We start from the raw sequence: 24459 nt of genomic DNA on the forward strand, positions 1-24459 counted from the left end.
TTTTTTAATGAAATTTTCAGGAGAAAAGCATTCCAGCGATAAAATTTTTGTGCATGCAGCGTTTTAGTATTCGTCTCCTTCGCCAACTTCTTCCGTGGAGTCGATGCCAACTTCCTCGTAATCTTTTTCCAAGGCAGCCAAATCCTCACGGGCTTCGGAAAATTCGCCTTCTTCCATGCCTTCGCCGACATACCAATGAACGAAGGCACGTTTGGCGTACATCAAGTCGAATTTATGATCGAGACGTGCCCAAGCCTCGGCAATTGCGGTCGTATTGGACAACATGCAGACCGCACGTTGAACTTTAGCCAAATCTCCGCCCGGAACGACAGTCGGCGGTTGATAATTTATGCCGACTTTGAAGCCCGTCGGGCACCAATCGACAAATTGGATCGAACGCTTCGTTTTAATTGTCGCAATGGCGGCATTGACATCTTTCGGCACCACATCGCCACGGTACAACATGCAACAAGCCATGTACTTGCCGTGACGCGGATCGCATTTCACCATCTGGTTGGCGGGTTCGAAACAGGCATTTGTGATCTCGGCGACGGTAAGTTGCTCGTGATACGCTTTTTCGGCGGAGATGACGGGCGCATAAGTAGCCAAGGGGAAATGGATGCGAGGATATGGGACCAAGTTGGTTTGGAATTCGGTCAAGTCGACGTTAAGGGCGCCATCGAAACGCAACGAAGCCGTGATCGAGGAGACAATTTGACCGATCAAACGGTTCAAGTTGGTGTACGTTGGGCGCTCAATGTCCAAATTACGACGACAAATGTCGTAGATGGCTTCGTTGTCGACCATGAAGGCGCAATCCGAGTGCTCCAAAGTTGTGTGAGTGGTCAAGATGGAGTTGTAGGGCTCGACGACGGCAGTAGAGACCTGAAATTGAAATGAAAATTTATAAAAAAATTTAATTTTGGATAAAAATGAATTAAATTTTTAATTTTTTATCCTAAAATATTAAATTAAAAATCTTATTAAAAATAATTTAAAAATTTTTTAGGCACAGCAAATTAATTATTGAATGATTTCTCTTATTGAAAATTAATTTTTTAATTTTTTTTTTTAATGATTTTTAAAAATAATTGGCAATATTTGGTAAAAATTTAATTTTTCTTAAAAAAATCTTTAATATTTTGTTTTTTTAAATTTTGAATATTTTTTTAATCAATAATAATTTAATTATTAATAATTGATTCCATTAATAAATTAGGTAGATTCTTTGTAAAAATTAATTTTTACAACTTTTCGTCAAAATATTTTTAAATATTAATTTTTTGATATTTTTTTTTATTTTTAGAAAAAAAATTAATTTTTATCACATTTATGTCCAAAAATTAATTTTTAATAAGAAAAATCATTCAAAAATTAATTTCCTGTGCCTAAAAAATTTTCAAATTATTTTTTAATATTCTTCGCCAACTTTTTTTTCAAAAATTTATTTTTTGATATTTTTTTTTTATTTTTAGAAAAAAAAAAATTAATTAAAAATTTAATTTTATCATATTTTTGTGAAAAAAATTCAAAAATTCTATTTTTAATTAAAAAAATAAGAAAAAAGTAATATTTTAAAATATTTCGTCAAAAATGCTCAAAAATAAATTTATTTGAAAAAAATCTTTCGAAAATTGATCTTCTAAAGGAAAATTTATTTTATTTTTATACATTTTTTTCTTGAAATATTTTTTTTTTGTACAAAAAAATGAAATTCTAATTTAAATTGGAAATGCAAAAAATTCTGAAATTTTTTAAAAATTTTTCAAAATTAATTTTTAATGAAATAATTTTAATTTTTCATTATTTAACTTCATAAATTTACTCAAAAAGCACAGAAAAAAAATTTTTGTAATATTTTTCACTAATTCAGATCGAAAAATTAAAAATTTAATTAAATGAAATGAAAATTTATAATTTTTAAATTCATTTTCTTAACTCACCTGCGGTGCCGGATAAATCGAAAACTCCAACTTCGATTTTTTGCCATAGTCGACAGACAAACGTTCCATCAACAACGAAGTAAATCCACTTCCGGTACCTCCGCCGAACGAATGGAACACCAAAAAGCCTTGCAAGCCGGTGCATTGATCCGCCAATTTGCGAATTCGGTCCAAGACAACGTCGACAATTTCCTTTCCGATGGTATAATGACCTCGGGCGTAGTTATTAGCGGCATCTTCCTTGCCCGTGATCAATTGCTCGGGATGGAAAAGTTGACGATACGTTCCGGTACGAACTTCATCGACGACCGTGGGTTCCAAATCGACGAAAACAGCACGAGGAACATGCTTGCCAGCTCCCGTTTCGGAGAAAAAGGTGTTGAAGGAATCATCTCCGCCTCCAATGGTCTTGTCCGAGGGCATTTGACCGTCGGGTTGGATACCGTGCTCCAAGCAATACAATTCCCAGCATGCGTTACCGATTTGAACGCCAGCTTGGCCGATATGGACTGAAATGCATTCTCTCTGAAAATGGTGAAAAACGAATTTTAGTCAATTTTTCAAGAAAAATTTGAAAATCATGTCATTTTCGGTAAAATAAAAGACTCACAACTAAACCTCCTGACATTTTAGTTAAAAAATTTCAAAATAAAAAATGTTCTTCTTCACTTAAAAGACAATTCCATACTGAATTATTAGATTTTTTCGTCAATGTTGATCAAGATATTGTCATCAAACATTAGAAATACGCAAGAAATGCCGAATTATTTTAATTAATAAATTAGATGTTTTCGGAATTTTTATTCAAATTAAGGGAAGAGAGAATTTGCTTGATAAAAATTTATTGTTGTTGACAATTTGGTATGTAATATTTCATAAATTTGCTTCATAAAATAAAATATTTCTAAAAATTAATGAAATAATTAATGATTAAAAAAAATTAATTAATAAAAAATTAAATTAATAAATTTAAAAAAATTAAATAAATAAAAATTTTAATTAAAAATTAGTTAATTAATAATTTCGAAAAAATTAAATTAAAAAAATATTTTTTTTTTATTAATTAACTAATTTTTTAATTAAAATTTCTATTTATTTAATTTTTTAAATTTATTATTTAATTAATATTTTAATTAAAATTTTTATTTACTTGATTTTTACCATTTTTATTTTTATTTTATATTATTTTATTTTTATTCATTTATTAATTTTTAGAAATAAAAATGTTTCTGAAAAAAAATTCTCAAAAACTCAAAAATGTCAAATTTATCAATTGTCAAAATTTAAAAAAAAAATTATATTAATTCAATTATTCAATCGAATTAAAAATCATGAAATTTGAAAATCGCTTTTTGCTAATTCAAAATTTAATTAATTAGGTAAAAAAATAAAACTTAAAATTAATTTAAAATTAAATTAATTATTTTCTTAAATTATTAATTAATTTTTTTTAAATTTATAAATATTATTTGAATAATTAATTAGATTTTGAATTAGCAAAAAGCGATTTTCAAATTTCATAATTTTTTCAATAAACTTTTAAAGAATTTTACCTTTTAAAATTTTTTTCCAGAAATCAAAATTCATTTTTTTAAAATTTTTTTGTTTATCATATTGACAAAAATCACGCAAAAAGTGCAAAAACGCGCCTCTTTTTGCACACGATTCTGTCCAAAAATAAAAAAAAATAATTCTATAAATACCTCTTGACTGACTGTTAATGAACTTTATCATGTCGTCAGACCAAATAATTCTCGCACACACAAAATTTGTCATGTCTCTTTAATTATTATCATTCATCCTGCCCCGAAAATTAGGTCTGTGTATTTTGATAATTATGCAAATTAAATTAAATTATCTTCCATGACATGTGATCGTAACTGCTGTATTCGTGAGTGGTCAGCCCGAAATGTTGATAGAATGCGTGACGCTGATAAGAAACGAGACTTTCTATCGTGTTGCGTGGCGTTTCTAAATTTTTTTTTTTTTATGAACAATTTCATTTGTTCTGCTTCACTTGCGACAAAATCAAGTCATGCTGATCAATCGTCGTCGTCGTCGTCGTTAAAATGCATGGCAAAGGTATAACATGGCGATCATTAACCATGATATTCGATCGTCTCTGTAGGCAACTCTTTGCACATGTAAGCATTTTATTAATGAAAAAATAATCAAGAAACGACGAGTGTAACAACTTTTAATGAAGATTTAACAGTCATGCAGGCGGCATGTGGCTCGGATTGTAATTCGAAGCAATTTTGTTTTGATTTAATTTTGTTTTTTTTTTAGCGGAAAAAAGGTGCAGCAAGTGCTCTTTCCAGTGATTTAACGAGAAAATAACTTGCAATGAGACGATAATTGAGAAGTATTTGAGGGCCAAAGGGCATGTTTTGAGAGAATTTCATAGAAAATGCGCGATAATCGGCGAAGAAGATCATTAACCTCCATTTCATGCACATTTTATTCTTTCATGCCATTAAAACTCTTTGGCTTATCAATTTGGTGTATCTTTATTTATAGCTGGAACATTTAGCAGAAATAATTTGTACTTAGACATGGCATGGAATAAAAATAGAACGAAATGTGTTCAGGTAAGTTGTAAAATATTTATTTACAGGTCGCAACAATTAAAAGGATGTTACTTCATGAAGGTTTGAATGAAGGCAGACGATAAATTCATTTGTAAGTTAATCCTTTATTAGAAGCAGTTGTCATGAAATTCAAATAGAAGTTTCCGGATCGATGAAGATATATGTCAATATTTGTGGTTTTCGTTGTAATTTACTATTTGAATGCAGTACTCTTCGAATACTGAGTTTAGTTTCGTTCAAACAAAATTGCAGAATTATAGTCTTTGGGAACAAGTAAAAGAATATTTAAATGCTTTATTCAGTTTGAATACTTTAATGAAACAATATTACTAATCTAAAATATTTCTGGTTCCCTTTTGGATATCAAAAACTGATATTAACAGTAAATCTTTAACGTTCTGAACCACAGTTTAAAAATTTCTACAAAAGAGAAGAAAATTTGATGTCACATGCAGACTTTCTTGTTTGTCGCTTTATTAGATCTACTCTTTAACAAAACCATTAAGCAAAGTAAAAATGGTTGTTGTTGTTGTTGTATTTATTTTCATCGTTTAGATGATATGTTCACTTTGTTTTGTTCTTAATTTGGGCTAGTTTACTATATTTTAATGTTTCTGATCACATATTCTTTTGCTCTTTTCTTAAATTTATTCAATGTCAGTTTACTAATATCACAGGTTTTTGATAATTCGTTGTATAAAGCTGATCCCTTGTAAAATACTGAGTTGGTCTTAGTTGATTGTTTCTTCTCAAACGGTAAGGCTGAACGTCTCCATCATGTGATATGTTTACTCTTAGGTAGTCGGGCAAGAGACCTTTTACGCATTTATAAATAAGGACAAGCACATTAAAGTTTATTCTCTGTTTGACACTCAATAATTCAGTTTGTTGTAACATATCACAGATTCTCGTATACCGATTTGATTCAGTCAGTGATCTTAAAGCTTGGTTTTGCACTTTTTGTAATTCGTTCAAATCAGTCTCGTTATTTAATATCAGAATTGAGCTACAATAGTCTATGCACGACCCAACCATAGATTTGTAAAGCATCAGTCTTGTTTCTCTATCAATCTTGTTTCTGTTCCTTATTAAGAAACCAACCTTCTTTGCAGTCTTTTTTATCACAGTTTTGAGGTTTTTCTTCATATTTAATTCATCATCAATAGTGATTCCCAAGTATTTAATTGTTTTCACTCTTTCAATTGCATCATCTTGTAAAATTAATTCAGTGGTATTGTTGTGTTTGTCTCCAAAGATCATGAACTTAGTTTTATCTACATTCAATTTCAGCTTAAACATAAAAAAATAAAGTAAAAATGGTAACTTTTGTAAATTGAAAAGAATCAAAATTAATAAAGTCGTTTAGAAAAAAAAAATTATAAATTCAATTCTGTAATTTTCTCAATAAAAATTTGGGCAATTTTTGAGCACGAAAATTATTTGTTTTAAACTTTAAGATCTCACTTTGCTTTCAAAGTCTATATTTTGGCCGAAGTTAGAAATCTGGTATTTTTTCTACTTTTTATTATCTCTGAAGTATGCTCGTATATTTATTGGATTTTTCACCTTTTTTTATTTCTTAGCCTCGCTGGGTAATTGTACGATATTTGGTATGGCTTGGTATGGTATGACTTGCTTCAACCGACGGGTAATCCTTGTGAGCGAAATATATACAGAGGCCTTAATTTTATCCCCATAGCGCTTCGAACCTGCGTTTGCCCTTTTTAAGAACTTATTTTTACGTACATCCCTGTTAAATTTATTTTTTTTTTTAATTTTGTCGTTTTTGAAATTAAAGTTGAATTTGAATCTGTTGAAATTCTCAATAATTTTTTAAACGAAATCCTATACTATAATTTAGTTTTAACTGTTTATAAAAATAGTATTTCAAATTTATTAACTAAAACTTATTTATCAACAATCCCTGGTCTATAGTTCGTCTAGACTATAGTATCGACAAACTCAAACCCAAATTCACATGAATACTCACACAACCACGATAAGGTCCACATCTGCGACAAAATTATCTAATTGTCTAAAAATAATTATTTTACTACCAAATGCTATCTATCTACTGCGAAATAAATATTTATACGATAAGATAACTCATTGTCTCTGTATATGACAAATCACTTTTTAATCCACTTTTCTACCAAATTTTGCACTTACAACATTAACACCCGTTGCTACTTTTTTTTAGCACCGGCTTGTTTGCAGCCATTGTCTCTTTATATGACAAATCACTTTTTAATCCACTTTTCTACCAAATTTTGCACTTACAACACTTTTTAGAACTTTCCTTCAAACGAAACAAAGAAAAAAATTGATGACAAATTAATACTAACAAAGTTCATGCATGTCTTTGGTGCATGTTAGTGAACGAATGTATTTTACTTATCACACGACAGAAACAATTAAATTCCGCTGATACGACTACTTTATTGCTATTTCTAGCGATTGACCAACGAACGGTCAATTAAAAATTTCTACATCTATTTTTAGAGCAAGAATTTCTCTCGTAGTCGGCGAAAAAAAAAGTCTGGAAATTTTTTATGCATATTTTTTTTATTACTAAAAATAAATGTTTTCCAAATTCGTCTTCATAGTAAAAAAATTTTGCCGATTATTAATTAATTCTAGTTTTTTTTATATTTAATATATATGTAATAATAATAATTTTTCTTTGATAAATGTTTCTATACATAATTTTTTTTTAATAATAACAAAAAATTAACAATAATATATTTTTTTCTGTAATATGATCAGAGTTGGAAATATTTAAAGTTAAAAGAAAACTTAAAGTTTTTGCTTGAGAATAAGTCAAAATTAAGTTAAAAGGCTTACAAGTCAAAAGTAAAAGTTTATTAAGTTTTAAGTTAAAGTTTTAAGTCAAGGTTAGGTCAAGGTCAAAGACTAAAGTTTCCAAAAAAAATTTTTTTTTTGCCAAAATTAGTATTAAAGGCAAAAAAATAATTTTAATTCTTGTCTTTGATACTATTTTTGGAAAAAAAAATTTTTTTTTTAAATTTAGGTATGTTTTTTAACTTTGACTTAATTGACTTAAAACTTTAACTTAAGAAAAAGTAAATTAGCTTAATAAACTTTTACTTTTGACTTTTAAGCCTTTTAACTTTAAATTTTGATTTATTCTCAAGCAAAAGCTTTAAATTTTCTTTTGACTTGAAATATTTTCAACCCAATTGATAAAATAAGACAATCTCAAAAAAAGTCTCAAATTAAATGATTGACTGATTTTTATGTCAGCCGTGCCTTGTTTAACTTCGACTAATAAAAATGAGTAATTCGATCGAATTGTCACCGGATGTAATTATTTTCATACAATTTGTTTTAAGGCACTCCTAAACGAAAATAAAAAAATAAGAAATATTCGCGATCGTTGGGTAAGTCAAAAAAATTTCAAAATAAAAATGAGCAATTTTTTTTCTTTTTTTTGAAAATTCTTGTACTCTACTTGGATTGGTAGCCACTGGATGTGCTACTGCCGCAACTGTTACTTTTCGCCATGGCTTTTTGCACTTCTTGTTGCAACGTGGTCGGTCTATCGAGCGACAGCAAGTCTGTCGTTGTCGATAAAACGCGCAATTTATTCGAAATTGCCGGTCTAAGTTCAATCAACGAGCAATGCTGATCGACCCAATTATTTGTCGTGCGGAGCAAATCATCCATGGAGGCAACTGACACCGTGGCATTAAAAGATTGCATCATCGGCTCAAAAATTAAGCCAAAAACCCAGTATTTCCAGTTTTCATTGGTGCGATAACGCACATAGGCTTCATAAAGTTCATTCATGCGACTATTGCGTTGCTTTGTGAGCGGCGCGCCGTCCGCTGGAAGAGCGGTTTGCAGATGACTCAGCGAGTTGTTGAGTGTTTCGACTTCTTGGCGCAACGAATCCATGCGTTCCTTCAAATTTGTGCGTTCGATATGCATATGGCGGATATATGCGGCGCCCTTTTGCAGCATTGCTGCCTTGCTCATTTTCGCATTCGGGTTACTTTGGAGCTCCGGGATGAGCGAATGGAGCGTATCGAAGCCATGTTGGATGCTACAACGACGTTTTTGTTCGGCATGAATGTGCCCGGCGCGCCGCGATGGGCGTTCGCGTGAACTGGGACTCGGCGTGGAGAATTTGCTGCTGCTGCACCGTGATAGCGGGGACATTGGCATGTCAATATCGAGCGCGGAATCGGGCGACAAAGATGGCGTCGAGAGCGAAATTGATGTTGTTGACGGCGAAAAACCCGGAGAACCGCTCGTATTAAAAGTCGGCTGATGCTGGATGTTTTTCTTGAGTGTCGATAAAATGGCGGAGGACATTCCGGTGCTCGCGGTTTGATGTTGCAACGGATTTTGTACTGCAGGCGTGGGAAATGTGAGACTTTTTTGCTGGAGCGGCGCTGGTTTTGCCAAATTTTTGCGATTTTGTGGCGTTTGTTGTTGCTGCGAAGGGACATTTAATGCGCTCGAGGACATGCTGTGCTGATGTTTTGTGAGTAAATTCGTGTTGTTGGTTTGCTGTAACAATTGCACAAGTAAGGCACTGCCGGCGTTCGCATTCAACATGGGCTCACTCGTGGTCGATTGCATGCCAGAGAGCGCATTGTTGGCGGTCCGGTGCAAATTTATCGAGTTGCTGCGTTGACGCGAGCGACTACGGGAGTATTTTGGCATAGCAAAGGACTCGTCCTTGGTGTGCGTCGCAAAGGCAGATTGAAATGTCGAATTTACGGGCAAACTGTTGCTGCGACCAATCTCTTTTGTGGTTATTTGGGGTTGCGATTGCGGTTGTTGCTGTTGAACGGTAGATCCGAAAATGTTTTGTTGTTGAGTTTGAGCTGCGTTTGGATCCATCATTGAGGTCATTTGAGGCGGCGATGGTTGACGCATCATTTGACGATTCATTTGAAAAGCTTTAAAAAAGGAGAAAATTAATAAAAAATCAAATTTATTCGATGCAATTTTAAAAAAATGTTTTCGATTTCTCACAGAAATTTAAATTTTTGAAGGTAATTATATTGAAATTTCAGAAAATATTTAGTTTCATCTTAAAAATTCATTTAAAAAATTTAAAATTTTATTTAAAAAAAAGTCTTAATTATATAAATTTTCTTAATTGAATTATTTTTTTTTTAATTTTAAACATTTTGAAAATTTAATTTAATATTTATTTTATAATTTTAAATTGAATTAATTTTTTAGAATAATTTTAATTAAATTTTTCACTAAAAATTTTGAAAAATCAAAATCTTTTAAGTCTATTTGAAAAATTTAATATTGTGAAAAAATAAATTTCAATAAATATAAATTTTTAAGATTTTTGATAGTTTTTATATAAAATAAATAGATTTACTTTTAAATTAGTAAACTTTAGATTTTTTTTATAAAATTCCTTCAAAATCAATTTTTTTGTTTGTTTTTATTTTTTTTTTAATTTTTTTAATTAAAATATTCTTAACTACTTTTGGAAATTTTTTAATGTTCATTTTTTTTCCTGAATTTAAAATATAAAAGTTAATATTCAAATAAATTTAACCTTTTGTTTAAAATTCAAAGAAATAAAATAAATCGTAGGCATAAATAAAAATTAAATTAAAATTTTACAAAAAATTGAAAATAATTGGTAAAAATATTAAAATTAAAATTTTTTATATGCTTTTGTACTATAAATTTTGTTTGAAATTAAATCAAGTTAAGCCAAGTCGATTAAAAAATGAGTCTAAGAAAACTTTAAAATTTATGAAAAAATATTTTAAAAAATATTTTTCTAATTTTTTTCTAAATTGTTATCTAAAATTAAATAAATAAATTTAGAAAAGTTTCAGTCAGTAGATAGTTTTATTTTTAAAAATAAAAAAAAAATAATTCGGGAAAAAATATATTTTTAAAACATTAAAGTAGTAATCGTTTTTGAATTTAATATTTTTTTCAAAATTTATTATTTTAGTATTATTTTATTTTTTTTAATTAAAAATTATTTTAAAAATATAGATTATTTAATTAAATTTATGGCTAAGAAATTTTTAATTAAATTAAATTAAATTTTAATATTTTTACCAATTATTTTTAATTTTTTTTAAATTTTAATTTATTTTTTGAATTTTTTTAATTAAATTATTTTTTTTTTAATATTTGAAGAAAATCGAAAACATTTTAAAATAACTAAATTCTTCGTAAAATAAAAAAAATACTCACTTGTTCCCTGTGTTTGTTGCTGTTGTTGCTGCAACCCGAAAATATGAGCATTTTGCATCATTTGCGAATTATTAATGATATTTTGCATCTGATTCTGAGCCTGCATCAAATCAACTTGCGTCAAAACTCCTTCAATTTCCGCATTAGTAAGTGTCACTCCGCCGCCACCCTGAATTTGCTGCTGCCCGATCAAATTAAAATTATTTGTCGTCGTCTGGATCGGCGACTCGTGCATCGTACTTGCATTATTTTGTTGCTGCATAAAATTATTCGGGTAATTTATAACCGAATTCTGAGCTTGTTGCTGCTGCTGCTGCTGTTGTTGTTGCTGCTGCTGCAAAATCATTTGGTTATAAACACTCGTTTGATGCTCCGTCGGCTGAGATTTCTCATAATTAATCCTTTCCCGCCGATTTTGCGTTTTATAATAGGCGCGAAAATTCTTCTGGCGATAAGTCGGTTCAGAAGTTGTCGTCGGTTGTTGCGGCGACGGCTGCTGCTGTTGCGTCATCGACATGTGCAATGAATTATTCGTTGTCGTAATAAATGCATTATTTGATGCGCCAAGATGCGACAGCGATAAGGATTGATCGCAAAATTGTTGTTGTTGTTGTTGTGACGTTGTCGGTGTCGGATCGACATTCATGAGGTTCAAATCCATCTCGGCAAAGCTGGGAGCATTATCGATAGCTTTGAGCATCTCCGTGGTGTCTTCCTCCGGCACACTGGGCAACGGCTTAAATTCGTTCATTTCGTTCAAAAACTGATAATCAAACTCCATGACGTTATCCAAGCAGATCGGCTGATAGAAATCTGCTCTCCCAGCTTTCGCAGAAGGTTCGGTGAAATTATAATTCACCCCGAAATCGTCCTGCATGAAATTCTGCATCATTTGATCCGTGTTCGGGCTCCATTCGCTGAACGAAACGTCATTTGTGGGTTTTGCGATTGCCAGCGACGTTGCGTGAAGTGTCGCGGCATTTTTACGACGCCATCTTTGATATTCAGCGACAATCACCGAAGGCTGGCGTTTCCAGTATTTCCCTTCGAGAATCGTTGTCGTCGGTTTGCTATGCAAATCCGTGTCCAGTGGCACCGCAAATTGACAAACTTTGGTCGGGCGCTTCAAAATAAATTGATTGTGCCAGCAGCGCCATATCACGTTGTTCATGCGAATTTTTTCGCGGCATCGCAACTGGATGCCCTTGAAGGCGTTCCATTTGGGCGACGTCAATTTTTGCTGATACGCCAAATTTAAGGTTTTAAAAATTTGCGATAAATTTCCGTCAATGTCGAAGGAAGTTCTTTGGTAATGGGCGACGGCGCTGGGATCGTATCGTTGCAACTCCATGCCATACGGGCGAACGTAGGGCGCGCTGTGAACCGTCGAAGTCGAACCGATAACGGGATCAGCGGTTACGGTGCTGGTTGCATGGTCCATGGCAAGATGTTGCGGCGACAAAACGACTTTTTCGTCGTCTGGCTCCTCGTCGTCGTCTTTTTCCAGATGCGACACCATAAATTGCCCCGAATGAATTGACTCGCTGTGACTGTGCCGATTATCGCTCATGTTCGTTGCCATCATCATCTTTTTTTTTTTTTGTTGTTTGCTTAATTTGCTGGCAAGTGGCGTTTACGTGCTTATTTATTTACTTTATTTATTGTTTCAAACTAAAAACACATTAAATTCTGCTTCTCTACGTAATCTATGTTGTAGCGAAAATAGTGCATTGCCAGCTTTGTATTTTTTTTTTCTTTATTTTTTTCTTATTTGTTTTGCGACGAAAATTATTAAAATTAATTTTTCACTATTTTTGGACTATTTTCAGGGACAAGAGGAGCTTTTTTAGCTTTTTTTCGGATTTTTTCACGCCGTTTACCGATGCGAATGACACGAAATTCAGTTTTTTTCTCGCTTCCTTTATCGCAACGAGAAGCAATAAATAAAAACGTACAAAAAGGCAAAACAACTTGTGCGAACCACTGTTGACGTCATACTGCTGGTTCGGATGTCAGAAATGGAAAAGTAAAATTTCGACGTGGGGCGTTTTTTGTGTGTAGAGGAATGTTGCGTGGGATGGAAATTTGAATGTTGAAAGTCGGTGCGATCGATGGGGAGTCGTTGGCAGGTGGATTTTTGTTTATTTTTAAATATTTGATGAAAATAATTTTTTAGCTATTGATATTTTTTTTTGAAGGAAGAATTTTTTAAAAGTTATTAAATTAAATTATTATGAGTAAAATTTTTAAAAATATTTTTAAAAATTAATTTTTAATATTAATTTTTTTTTAATTTTTAAATATTTTTTGTAAAATATTATTTATTTGATTTAAATATTTAAATAAATAAAAATAAAAATAAATAATATAAAAATAAATAAAAATTTTAAAAAATTACTTAATGAAAAAATTTTTTTTTGTTAAATTTTCAAAAAAAAAAAAAATATAAAAAAATTAAATAAAAATAAATAAATTATTTTTTTTTAATATTAATTTAGTTTATTTCTTAATTAGTTCAAAAATTTTAATAAAATTTAAAAAAAACTTAAAAAAAGTATATTTTTGAAAACAAATTATAAATTATTAAAATTTATAAATTATTTATTTGTATTTTTTTAAATTAAAGTAAAATTAAAAAAAATTAAAATTAAAGTAAAAGTTCATTTTTAAAAATTGAATATTAAAATTGTACCATTTTATTCAGTTATTAAATTTTAATTTTAATTTTTTTTTTAAATATTAACTTTTATGCAATTTAAAAAAAAATTAAGGAAAAACTTGCTAAAAATTTAAACTATAAGGAAAAAATTGACTTTTGCCATCCTTTTATGAGTTGAAATAATGACAGCTGTCAAAATTTTAACTGATCTGATAATAAAATTTCAAAAATTTTGTATTTTTATTATATGAAATTTGCTTATTTTACTAAAAATTACAAATAAAATACAAAAACATTTTGAAAAATAGAAGATTTCAACGAGAAAAAAATTGACACCTGTCAAAATTTTGGTAAAATGTCAATTTTTGCTTCTAAAATTTTAATTTTTAAAATATTTTTGTAAAAATTTTAAAAATTAATTTAATTTTTAAAATTAAGAAATTTCGCAGCTGTAAAATTAAATTAAAAACAATTTTTTTTTAAATTAAATTAAAATAAAATTAAAAATTGACTTTAATTAAATTAATTTTTTTTAAAATTCAATTAAATTAAATTTAATAATTTTTCACTAAAATTCATTGAAATTGATAAAAAAAAAACAAAATTTAATAAATTTCACTGTAAAATTATTAAAATAAATATCGGTCATTGTCACAGCACATTTCCACGAGAAATCAATTACGCGACCTTCTTTCACATTTTATTTTTTCGAAATTAATAAATAATAATTCTCCGCTTTTCCTCCGTCTCTTTCATTGTTTTTTCTCACACTAATTTTCCGTTCGCTTTGAACTAAACAAATATTTAATGGCTTTGTACCTCCCTATTCCTAGTACCTCTAGTTACAACGAGGTTTTCTCATTCATCGCGCGGTCTCGTATTTCAGAATGTAGTTCAAATTCTCATCAATAATAAAAAAAAAATATGCTTCGAACAGCGGAATTTATGCATGAACTTTGTTGTTGTATTCAACAGCTTCGAATAACATTGAAAACGAGCGAAAACGCCATTCGTCGAGCCATTATTGGCAGGAAAAATTGGAACACTGAACTTTCACTTGACAACAACGATTGTTTTTTTTTCACGTCGATGAATGAAAAGTTGCAGAAATTTATCAAACTGGGACATCTAGAACGAAAAACGGCGACAAGAACGTTGCATGACTTCCTTTGAACGACCAACTTTTTAATTACTTTCGACCTGATTTGATTTATTGAACTGCTTTTTCTTCGCGTCATTAATAGAAAATGGTAAAAAAGCGATTAAGAAGCTTAAAAGGAAATTTTTGATCAAACGAAACGAAGAGCGACATTAATTATCGAATAATGCCAAATAAAGTTATAATTCGTTATTGTTAATCGGTAGAAAAATAGAAAAAAATTAATAAATTGTTATGAGAAGCGAAATATGGAGCATCTGGTTATTATTTTTCTTAATAATCAATTGAATTCGAATCAAAAAGAGGTTTATGTTTACTGTTATTGCTTTGTTATTGGTCATTTTTTATTTAAAAGCAATTAATTGATTCATAGAAAAAAATGTGAGTGTTGCATTCACTTGACATGTGGTTTGTGTTTTTGGTGTTATTTTACCGGTTTATCTTGAAAAAATATGATTTGCGCCTTATTTGGCTTCAAATGTGAGTCTGGAGGAATTTTTTCGATAAGGAGTTTTTTTTTTGCATTTTTAAAATTTTTTTTTTATTAATATTTTTATATTTATCATTATTTTAATTTATTTAATATTTTTATTTATTTATTATTAAAAATAAAATTTTAGAAATCAAAAAAAAACTAATAAATAAAAAAAAAATAAAAATTTTAAATAATTTTAAAGATGTGCAAAAAATTCAAATAATTTTTTTTTAACAACTCACGATGCTCTCACATGCATGACTTGTTAACACGGAAGTTTAAAGTCGCTATTTTTTAACCTCTTAATCACGTTCTTAACTAAAAAGCCATTCACGGCCTGAAGAAATTTTTAAAAATATTACTTTCTACCCTATTTTTTTAATCATTTTATTGAAATTTTGTTTTTTAATAATTTGAAGACAGATAATTAATAAAGAAAATTTATTTATTATTTTTGTAAATAATTTTCGAGTCAATTTAATTTTTTTCTGAAAATAATTTTTTAATTAAAATAAAAATTAAATTGAATAATTTAAATTAATTTTTTGAACTAAAAAAATATGAAAAATAAAAAAAAATCAAGTAACATTTTTATAAAAAGTAAAAAAAAATAATTTTGTTTGTAGATCTAAATAAAAAATTTTCAACGAAATTTATATAGATAAAAATTTATATGAATAAAAATTAATAAATTAAATCTAAATTAAATTAAAAAAAAAACATTTAAATTCAATTTAAATTAATAAAAAAAAATTTAAATTAAAAATATTAATTATTTTAATAAAATTAAAATTTAAGTATTTTTTTCCAGAAAAATGTTCAAATATTCGATTTTTCTTCGATTTTTTGAATGAAAATTTTTAATTAATTATTTAAAGCCCCAAATTTTTTAATAATACATTACCCTTAATAATATTGAAAAATTTTAACTAAAAACATTTTAAAATGCCTCCATTTAATTATAATTAACAGAATTTTCTTCTCAACTGGTATGAGTTGTAACAAAGCCTCGAATTGCATGTTTCGTCTCTCTTGTGTTTTATTTTTATTTCACTTACATGTAATTGTGTTACAGAATAAGTAATAACGTACCACCAACAATAATTACATATTCAAACGGAACGTCTAGAACATTAAAAGAACGAACCCGGTCAACTTATAATTTAATCTGAATTTTATTTTCAAGCCTTATTCCCCCATTTTTTCAGTCTAGAACAAAATTTCAAGGAAAGAAGAGGAAAAATTCTTTTTTTTTTGTGATATTTCATCAAATCAGTCACCACACCTCAAAAATTATTTTTCATCACGGAATACTGTCCCCTTAGTTTTTTTCGACGTAATTTTTCGTATTTAATTATTGTCGTAATGTAATGCATTAATCGATATGTTCAGTAGTTCACGTGCGTTAATTGTCGTTGTTTGTGTTGATATTTGAGCAATTTTCGTTATTTTTTTTTGCAATTTCATGGGCGCACGAATTGACACGGACTTGTAGTTGTCAACAATGAACGCACTCGAGTTCTTGCTGCGAATCAATGTTCGAGCGGCGAGGCAAATGGGTGGATGAACGGAAAAAGGCATGACGTAATTTTCTGGTGATATCATGTTGCAAAGAAATGTTTGTCTAGTTTTTATTTTATTTAGCAGTTTTTTAGCACATTTTAATGGAAATTTTGGTATTTTGATCGTTTTAACGTCTTTCCGTTGAAAAACAAAATTCATAAAAATTCAAAATAAAAAATTTCTTAAATAAAAATTAAAAAGATGAGAATTAATTAATTAAAAAAAATTATAGAAATTAAAAAAAATAAATAATTCAAATTAATTAAATTTATTTTTTGAATAAAAATTAAAATAAATTATTCATATTAATTAAAATTTATTTTTTTTAATTTCTTAAATATTATGATTTTTATTTAAAAAAAATCATAAAAAATAAAAAAAATCACACAGAAAATTAAATTTTGTCCAAAATGCGATTAACTTGTTTATTTCACGATTTTTTTAACTCATCTTCCTAATATTGGGAACAAAAGAATTTTGAACTTTGACAAAAAAAATTTGTCTGTTTATTTATGCATGCATGCCTTTTTTCACTCTTCTCTTCCATTTAAATATTTTTATTAATTTTTTGTTCAATTTATTTGTTTAACGTCCTCTTTTTTTCTAATATTTATTTTTTTTGTTCTTTCACATCACATCTCATTTTAAATTCAACACGCCCGCTTCTTTTGAGACACCAAAATCGTGATTCATTTTTTATTTTGAATTTTTTTTTCGATATTGTCAGAATGTTAATTAAATATAATTAAAAAATTAAAATATTTTTTCACAAAAATGACATGATTTCATTTTTTTTTTGTTTTTATAAAAAAAATTTTTTTGTTCGCCACTTTTTTTTCACTACTTACCATTTTGCTAAATTAATTATTTTTTCGCGTACTTTCACAGAAAAATTTATTTAACGGATGGTTTTGAACAGGCACTTGATTCACTTTTTTATCTTTAAATTTTTTTGTTGTTAGTGAACGAGATCACTGAGAAGCCTCCTAATTTGTCTGCAATGCAACAAATCTGAAGATGAACTGAGCTGTGGCGAACAAAAGTACCGGCTTTTATAGCTGTTGCGTGAAGTAAAGTGTCTACAATGCGTAGAATGGAAAAGTAAGTTGTATCGTCGTTCAGTAGTAGTAAATATTTTTCTATATAAAAAATGTTATAATGAAGTTTTGTGTATTAAACTCGCGCGATGTGTAGCGGGTATGTTGATAAAAAATGATGTTGCGATGGAATAATAGTAGAATGTAAAAGGTAAAAATAGAAAGAAAGAAAGAACAAAAGAAAGGAACATTTTTTTTGGTATTGGAAAGGAAAGAAGATTGAACTTTTGTTGTTTTAGTAAAACTAGTTACAAGTTTGGGCTTTGATAAGAATTTGCTATAAAATTATTTTAAAAGTAGCAGAAAATGATCATCAGCAAAGAGATCGTCTTGATTGGAAAATTAATGATCCATCAAAAAATGAACTTATTTAAAAATGTCACCAAAAGTACTTCAAATAAAGTAAGTTCAGTCAATTGAAACAATAAATTGTGTCTTAAAGAGTTCAAAATTAATCGAAAATTTGTTATTTGTTTCAAGAATAAGTCAATTAAAAGCTTTTGATCATTGTAAGATTTTTGAACCCTTAACAAATTTCCTTAAAGAAATTTTTCAGAATTTTAATTTTCCAATTTCAAGGATAGAAAAATTTTAAATAGAAATTTATTAGTTTTTGTTTTTTTTTAAATTGAAGCTGAAAATCAATTTAAACTTTCAGGATCGAAAAAACTTTTAAGTCAAAAGTCGAAACAATTTTACTTTTGATTTAAGCATAAGTAAGATATAAGTCAATTAAGTAAAAGTCAATTTTAATTTGATTTCAGTCAATTCAGTTATTTTTCAACTTGAGCTTAAGTAAAAAGCCTATTAAGTCAAAATATGTTTTACTTTTACTCAAGTCAAAGATTAAGCCTTAAAAAGTCAAAAGTAAAAGTCGAAAGTTTGTTCGACCCTGTAAACTTTGTAACGAAATAACTTGAATTCTGATTCGCGAATCTTTTCGAGGCGAATAATTTCGAAGGTTTGGAGCAGAAAAATTTTAAAACATAGGTTTTAGTCAATTCGTTGAAAAGTAATGCTCCTTTGTAAAAAAAATGAATTCATTTCATTGAATATGAAGATTTTCAAAGCTGAATGTCGCCGAAATGTGACATGTTAACTTTCAGATAATCTGGCAAGAGTCCATTGGTGCATTTATAGGTAAGGACGAGCAAATTAAAGGTTTTTTGTTGTTTGACTCTCATTAATTCAGTTTGTTTCAACATATCGCGAATTCTAGTTAGTGATATTAATGCTTGATTTTGTACCTTTTGTAATTCATTTAAATCAGTTTCATTGTTCAAAATTAAAATAGAGCTGCAGGAATCGATGCACGACTTGACCATGGGTTTGTAAAGAATCAGTCTTGTCTCTCTGTCAATTTTATTTCTATGTCTTATTAAAAAGCCAACCTTCTTTGCAGTCTTTTTTATCACAGTGTTCAGATTTTCTTTCAAGTTTAGTTCTTCATCAATAATAGCTCCCAAATATTTGTTTTAAACAAAATTCGTTGAATTGACCCAAGTTTGTCGCATTTTTCATCGAAAAAAAATTTTTTTAGTTGAATTCGGATAAACGATTTTTTTTTTTGCTTTCTGAAGTCTCTTTTGGGCCTCTTAGTTTATCATGGTTTTCATTTTAAAGCCTCATTACCTCTTAGAATCCTTCAAAAAACCTTGAAAATTCTCAAAAATCGTTAGTTGACATGAACAATTGATAAAACTTACCTAAAAATCGTCTTCTTGAACTACAAAAAAAAAATCACTAAACGACTTAACAAAAGTTAATGATGTTTGCAGGAGGAGTGCTATATACTTATTTATACCAATCGCTGAATACATGCCTTGTACTTTATGTTATATTTCTCGCAACTTATTGCGTGGATCATCGCTATATTGTTCCAACTGTGGCGAATTTCGCATGTTAATGAATGTTAAGTTTTGATTAATGAATTTCGTTAAAGAACTTTTCCCATGAAAATTTTTTCAAAAATTATCCAAATTCATATTTTTTCAGAAAAATGAGTCATTGAGTCTGAAATTGCCGAAATCTTATGTAATCAGTGACTTCTGTTAAATTCATTCTATTGTTATGGAGTTCATTCTGTGAATAATAAAAAAAACATGAACGAAGAGAAATAAACAGAACAAACAAACAGCTGTTTCGGTACAAAAAAAGTTGTTCGTTGACCTACAATACGTCATGCCGGCCTTTTTATGATGATTTTTGTGTCTTTTATTGTAAAAATGTTACGAAATCTCCCTTTTACGACAGATTAATTGAAATAATTTTGATATCTTCATACGGTTTGTCCGTTTTTGGGTTTGTTTTCATCGTGCTGATGGCTTGTACGACTTCCATTCCTTTGTGAACTCGTCCGAAAACTGTGTGCTTATTATCTAACCAAGGCTGAAATTTAAAAAAAAATTAAAACTTGTTTAAAAAATCAAAAATTAATTTCTTACAGTTGGCAACGTTGTTATAAAGAACTGACTTCCGTTCGTATTGGGACCAGCATTTGCCATACTGACTGTGTAAGGACGATCATGCTTCAAATTTGGCGAAAATTCGTCCTGGAAATCTTCGCCCCAGATACTTGTGCCGCCGCTACCAGTTCCCGTGGGATCTCCCGTTTGTATCATGAAACCTTTGATGACACGATGGAAAATGTGACCGTTGTAATACCCGTTTTTGCTGTGAACGCAAAAGTTTTCGACAGTTTTGGGACATTCTTTGCCAAAGAGCTTCATGTGCATGTCACCCTTGGTTGTGTGGATGACGGCATTTTCGTAAATTCGTTGAGTTGCTTTAAATAAAAATTTAAAAATTATTAGAATTTAGAGAAATTTTAATATAAAGGCGCTCTAAATCAAATCGAGTGTTTGGAGTTAAAAAAAAAATAAATTAAAATCATAAAAGATTTTTAAAAAAATAAATAAAAAATAAAAATTCATTTAAGATTAAAAAAAATAAATTAAAATAAAAAAAAAATATTTATAAAAAATTAATTTAAAAAAAAATATTAAAAATTAATTTTAAAATAAATTAAATAAATCAAATATTTTGAACAACTTTAAAAAACAAAATAATTTAAATAAAATTAACAAATTAAAAAGAAATAAGTTAATTAAATAATTTACATAAATTAATTCAATTTGAAATAAAAGATATTTTAAAAAGAGAAAATTAATTTTCTTTAGAAAATTTAAAAACCATTTTATTAAATAAACTATTTAAAATTTATTATTTTTTTTTTAAATAAAAAAAAATTAAAAAACCAAAAAATTGGTTTGAAATATAATGTAATGTAAGAAATTAAAAAAAAATCAAATTTTAAATATTCATAAAAAAAATAATAAAAAAAAAGTGTAACCACCTACCGTGCATAACCTAAATTTCAAATTTTCAAACTTAAATTTTGGTAATAAAAAAATATATAAAAAAATAAATTTTTCAATTTCTAAAACACTTTTATATTGAAAAAAAGTAAAAAAAAAAACAAACTCTATAAAGTATGAAACAAATTCTGTGTATTTAAATAATGCCCTGTCTAAATTAGAAATTTGTAAAAAAAATTAAATTAATGTCAGATTCAAAAATTTTTTAAATTTTAATTTAATTTAATTATTTTTAAAAAACAAAATTAAGTAGTGTAAAATGGAGTAATGAAAAATTAGAAGCAATAATTTTTATGAATAAACTATAAATTTTGTGAAAATAAAATAAAAATTTTAGTACAAAAAATCCTTGACCGTTTTTCGAAAAAAAAAAAAAATAAAAACGGTCATGAAATTTTTCAAGTCATGATCTAACAAACTTTTGATGGATTTCAAAGCTAAAATTGAATAAATATTCATTCTAAAGATTATTTCCATCAAAATCTCCTTGATTCTTGAGTAATAAAAAAAAATTTTTTTGGGCACAGCGTTACTGACACACACACACACAGACGACAAGTCTAATTTAATACCGCATTTTTTCTTCGAAATGCGGTAAAAAAATTCATATAACAAAGCAAAAAAAAATTTTTGATTTTACTTTTTTTTTTAAATTTTGAGTAAAATTATTCGATTTGATTTTTTTTTTCATTTAAATATTCAACAAAAAAATTAGAAAATTTACCATCGCCTTGTAAGGTGAGCGTAAAAAAAGTTAAAGTTTTTTTTTTGAAAAATCCAAAATTTCCAATTTCTTAACTTACCTTGACCATCAGTTGCTGAAATAACGTCTTCCTTCGACGGCTTTTCATTAAAGACATCTCGATCAACTTCTTGTAAATCTGACGGAAGCCGCCTACTGTACAGGTAAAACCTTTGTTTCCTAAAAAATTATCGAAAAAAATTAAATTTATTAAAATTTTATAAGAAAAAATCACAAAAAACTCACTTATAAGCCGTAGTAAACAACGTTGGATCACTCACACCCGCATTAATTCCCGGATTATCCGACGCCTCGTGCTCCAGTGTCAACGCAGCCTTCGATTTTTTGATCCTGCCTTGGAACAACGTGATATGAAGTGGTCTAATGTTGTCTCCTTTGCCCAAAATCTTCGTGCAACGATTCGTTTCGACATTCACAACTTTCACGCCCAACATCGTGGGGTAAAGGATAAAGTGCCCGCTGATATCGAAGACAATGTTACTCATCAGGAGCGAATTTGACTTTTCCAAATCGCGTTCGTTGGCCATGCGACGTCCAAATTCCATGTTGGGCAGTGCCTGAGCTGTTTGTTGTTGTTCCGAGTAACGAGCGAGACTTTCGTCATAAACACGGAGGAGTTTTCCCGTCACAAAAGAGAAAACTCTGACTTTGCGATCGGTTGAAATTGTCGCAAAACGCTTCCCGTCGGGCGAAAAATCCAATCCCGTGACAATCGTTTTATTTTTTGCAAATTCAAAGAGACTCGTATCCAATTTCGAGTCAAAAGAAACACTTTTTGGAAAGCGATATTCGTGTTTGGGACTCTGCCAATACTCGAGAATGCCTGCTTTGTCCACAGAAACGACAGTTTCGAACGCCAAATTGTACCGCATGACATTCACGGGCTTATTGTGGAATTTGTCAAGCACATGAAGCGGCACATTCGTACCTTGGGCATCAAAAATACAAATTCGGTTCGAATCTTGGTCCGAAACTGCCAACGTTGATATCGCGTCGCCCGGAGAATGGACCCATTCTGTCGTAAGTGGCACAAAATCCAATTTTATCATGTTGATCATGTCGAAATTGATGACATCGAAAATTTTTAAGCTCTTATCGTTGCTGGCGGAACACAAATAAGTCCCATTGGAGTTGGCAGAAAGCGAGACGACACCTCCCAAATGACTTCTGAAATGCTTCACAAACTCAATTCCCTCTTCCTGCTTTTTCCAGAACTTGACGTGACCGTCAACGGAGCCGGTAATGAGAAAATCTGTCTTTGTCACGACAATGTTGGAGACGATGTCGCGATGCATGTAACTTTTTTCGTAGCAATCCGTGTTCGGGAGGTTGGAAAGGTAAAGACTCTCGTATTCGAGAACTGAAATTATGAGAAATTAAAAAAAAAAATGCCGGGAAAAATTTAAAAGTTTACCTTTTTGTTTTTTAGCAGGAGCAGCATCAGTTATTGAAGGACCAATTGCTTCGTCGCTGTCGTTTTCGTCCTCGGAAGCAGGGCGTTTGGCGGGATTTGACTCTTCGTCAGACATTTTTAAGGTAAATTTGGATTTTTTGGAGCCGAGAAACGTTTGTTTTTGTTTACGTTTTGTGTTTTTGTGAGGTTAGTGACTGAATTTCACATGGAAATCCAAGTTACTTTACTCAAATTTTGAGTTGGTTGAAAGTGATATTGTTATACACAAATTAGGGTGTCCCAATAATACCTATTTTGGGCCTTTTTGAAAGTTTTTAATTTTTTGAGGTTTTTAAGATCATTTTACACATTTATTTGATCAGCGTAAAAGTAACCTAAATCTATAATTTTTAAAAGAATTTTTTTTATTATTTTATTTTATTTAAATATTTTTAGATATTTTTTTTATTTTTTTTTTATTTAGGGTGTTCCAAAACCGTTTTCTGTTTCGCGTTTCATTTCTGAAATGAAATCCATGGGGGATGGGGGATATAGAAATTTTATATAGATTTTCGTTTTTAGTACTACTTAGTATGAAAAAGTAATAAAATTGTTCAATTTTGAGTTATTTTCTATGATTTTGTTATAAAATTAGCGTTTTGACTTAATTTTTCCTTTCCAAAAATTATTTTAAAAAAATTTTTCTAAAAAACTAATTTTCAAATTTTTGATCGTTATTTTTTGTAAAAAATTAATTCTTGATTTCTTAATCGAAATGTTCATTAATAACCTCTTAAATAGTGTAAAATGTCAAATTTGTTGAAAAACAGCTAAAATATCGCTAAAAAAGCTAGCAAAACTTGATTTCTTAAGTCATTTAGTATGAAAAAGTATTTCAAAATCTATATAAAATTTCTATATCCCTCATGGTAATTTTTGATAAAAATGATGGGGGAGGAAACGCGAAAGAGAAAACGGTCTTGGAACACCCTTATTTATTTTTTTTTTGAATCAAATTGCACAAAAATTGCTTTAAAACCGGTTAAATTTCAGTTAAGTTATGAACATATTCAACGAAAAATTTTAATATAAAATTATTCATTTAATTTGCCGATGATGTCGTATTTTATGTGAATATCTTACCGTTCTACAATGTGTCTTTAATGAGTTGATAATTGTTCTCGGGTATAAGGACCTGACAATACGCAGACGAAAATAAAAATAAA

The 24459-nt window shown here is 29.0% G+C and overlaps 3 protein-coding genes across 4 annotated transcripts; all 3 read right to left on the bottom strand.

Moving 5' to 3' along the window:
• Positions 1–2: 2 nt before the first annotated feature.
• Positions 3–17469, bottom strand: LOC134833470 (tubulin alpha-2 chain). Its single transcript, XM_063847789.1, has 3 exons — positions 17452–17469; positions 1944–2468; positions 3–885 (listed from the first exon to the last, which is right to left on the bottom strand). The coding sequence occupies exons 1-3, from the start codon at positions 17452–17454 to the stop codon at positions 64–66; spliced, it is 1350 nt and encodes a 449-aa protein (XP_063703859.1). The 5' UTR covers positions 17455–17469; the 3' UTR covers positions 3–63.
• LOC134833468 (carbohydrate-responsive element-binding protein) lies at positions 7152–12725 on the bottom strand. Of its 2 annotated transcripts, XM_063847786.1 has the most exons (3): positions 10748–12725; positions 8007–9465; positions 7152–7285 (listed from the first exon to the last, which is right to left on the bottom strand). In XM_063847786.1, exons 1-3 carry the CDS (start codon positions 12333–12335, stop codon positions 7231–7233), a joined length of 3102 nt encoding a protein of 1033 aa, XP_063703856.1. In that variant the 5' UTR covers positions 12336–12725; the 3' UTR covers positions 7152–7230. The 2 variants fall into 2 exon arrangements, with proteins under 2 accessions (XP_063703856.1, XP_063703857.1); XM_063847787.1 differs by lacking the exon at positions 7152–7285 and having other exon boundaries at positions 7589–9465.
• A 2269-nt stretch (positions 17470–19738) lies between the features above and the next one.
• On the bottom strand, positions 19739–23418 carry LOC134833529 (peptidylprolyl isomerase domain and WD repeat-containing protein 1). Its single transcript, XM_063847867.1, has 5 exons — positions 23255–23418; positions 22066–23200; positions 21881–21999; positions 20145–20485; positions 19739–20088 (listed from the first exon to the last, which is right to left on the bottom strand). Exons 1-5 carry the CDS (start codon positions 23367–23369, stop codon positions 19945–19947), a joined length of 1854 nt encoding a protein of 617 aa, XP_063703937.1. The 5' UTR covers positions 23370–23418; the 3' UTR covers positions 19739–19944.
• Between the last annotated feature and the right edge of the window lie 1041 nt (positions 23419–24459).

This window comes from Culicoides brevitarsis, chromosome 3, assembly GCF_036172545.1.
Source record: "Culicoides brevitarsis isolate CSIRO-B50_1 chromosome 3, AGI_CSIRO_Cbre_v1, whole genome shotgun sequence".
NCBI classification, from domain to species: Eukaryota; Metazoa; Arthropoda; class Insecta; order Diptera; family Ceratopogonidae; genus Culicoides; species Culicoides brevitarsis.

What these genes read in the sequence shown, in the direction of transcription:
- LOC134833468 (XM_063847786.1), bottom strand. Translation starts at nt 12,335, where the DNA reads ATGATGATGGCAACGAACATGAGCGATAATCGGCACAGTCACAGCGAG. An exon ending in GCAACAAACACAGGGAACAA is followed by an intron (nt 9,466 to 10,747) that starts GTGAGTATTTTT and finishes CCTTTTTTAAAG; the next exon opens with CTTTTCAAATGAATCGTCAA. An exon ending in TCCAGTGGCTACCAATCCAA is followed by an intron (nt 7,286 to 8,006) that starts GTAGAGTACAAG and finishes ATCATATTACAG; the next exon opens with AAAAAAATATATTATTGTTA.
- LOC134833529 (XM_063847867.1), bottom strand. Translation starts at nt 23,369, where the DNA reads ATGTCTGACGAAGAGTCAAATCCCGCCAAACGCCCTGCTTCCGAGGAC. An exon ending in TCCTGCTAAAAAACAAAAAG is followed by an intron (nt 23,201 to 23,254) that starts GTAAACTTTTAA and finishes TCATAATTTCAG; the next exon opens with TTCTCGAATACGAGAGTCTT. An exon ending in TTGTTTACTACGGCTTATAA is followed by an intron (nt 22,000 to 22,065) that starts GTGAGTTTTTTG and finishes ATAATTTTTTAG; the next exon opens with GAAACAAAGGTTTTACCTGT.
- LOC134833470 (XM_063847789.1), bottom strand. An exon ending in CGATTTATCCGGCACCGCAG is followed by an intron (nt 886 to 1,943) that starts GTGAGTTAAGAA and finishes TTTCAATTTCAG; the next exon opens with GTCTCTACTGCCGTCGTCGA.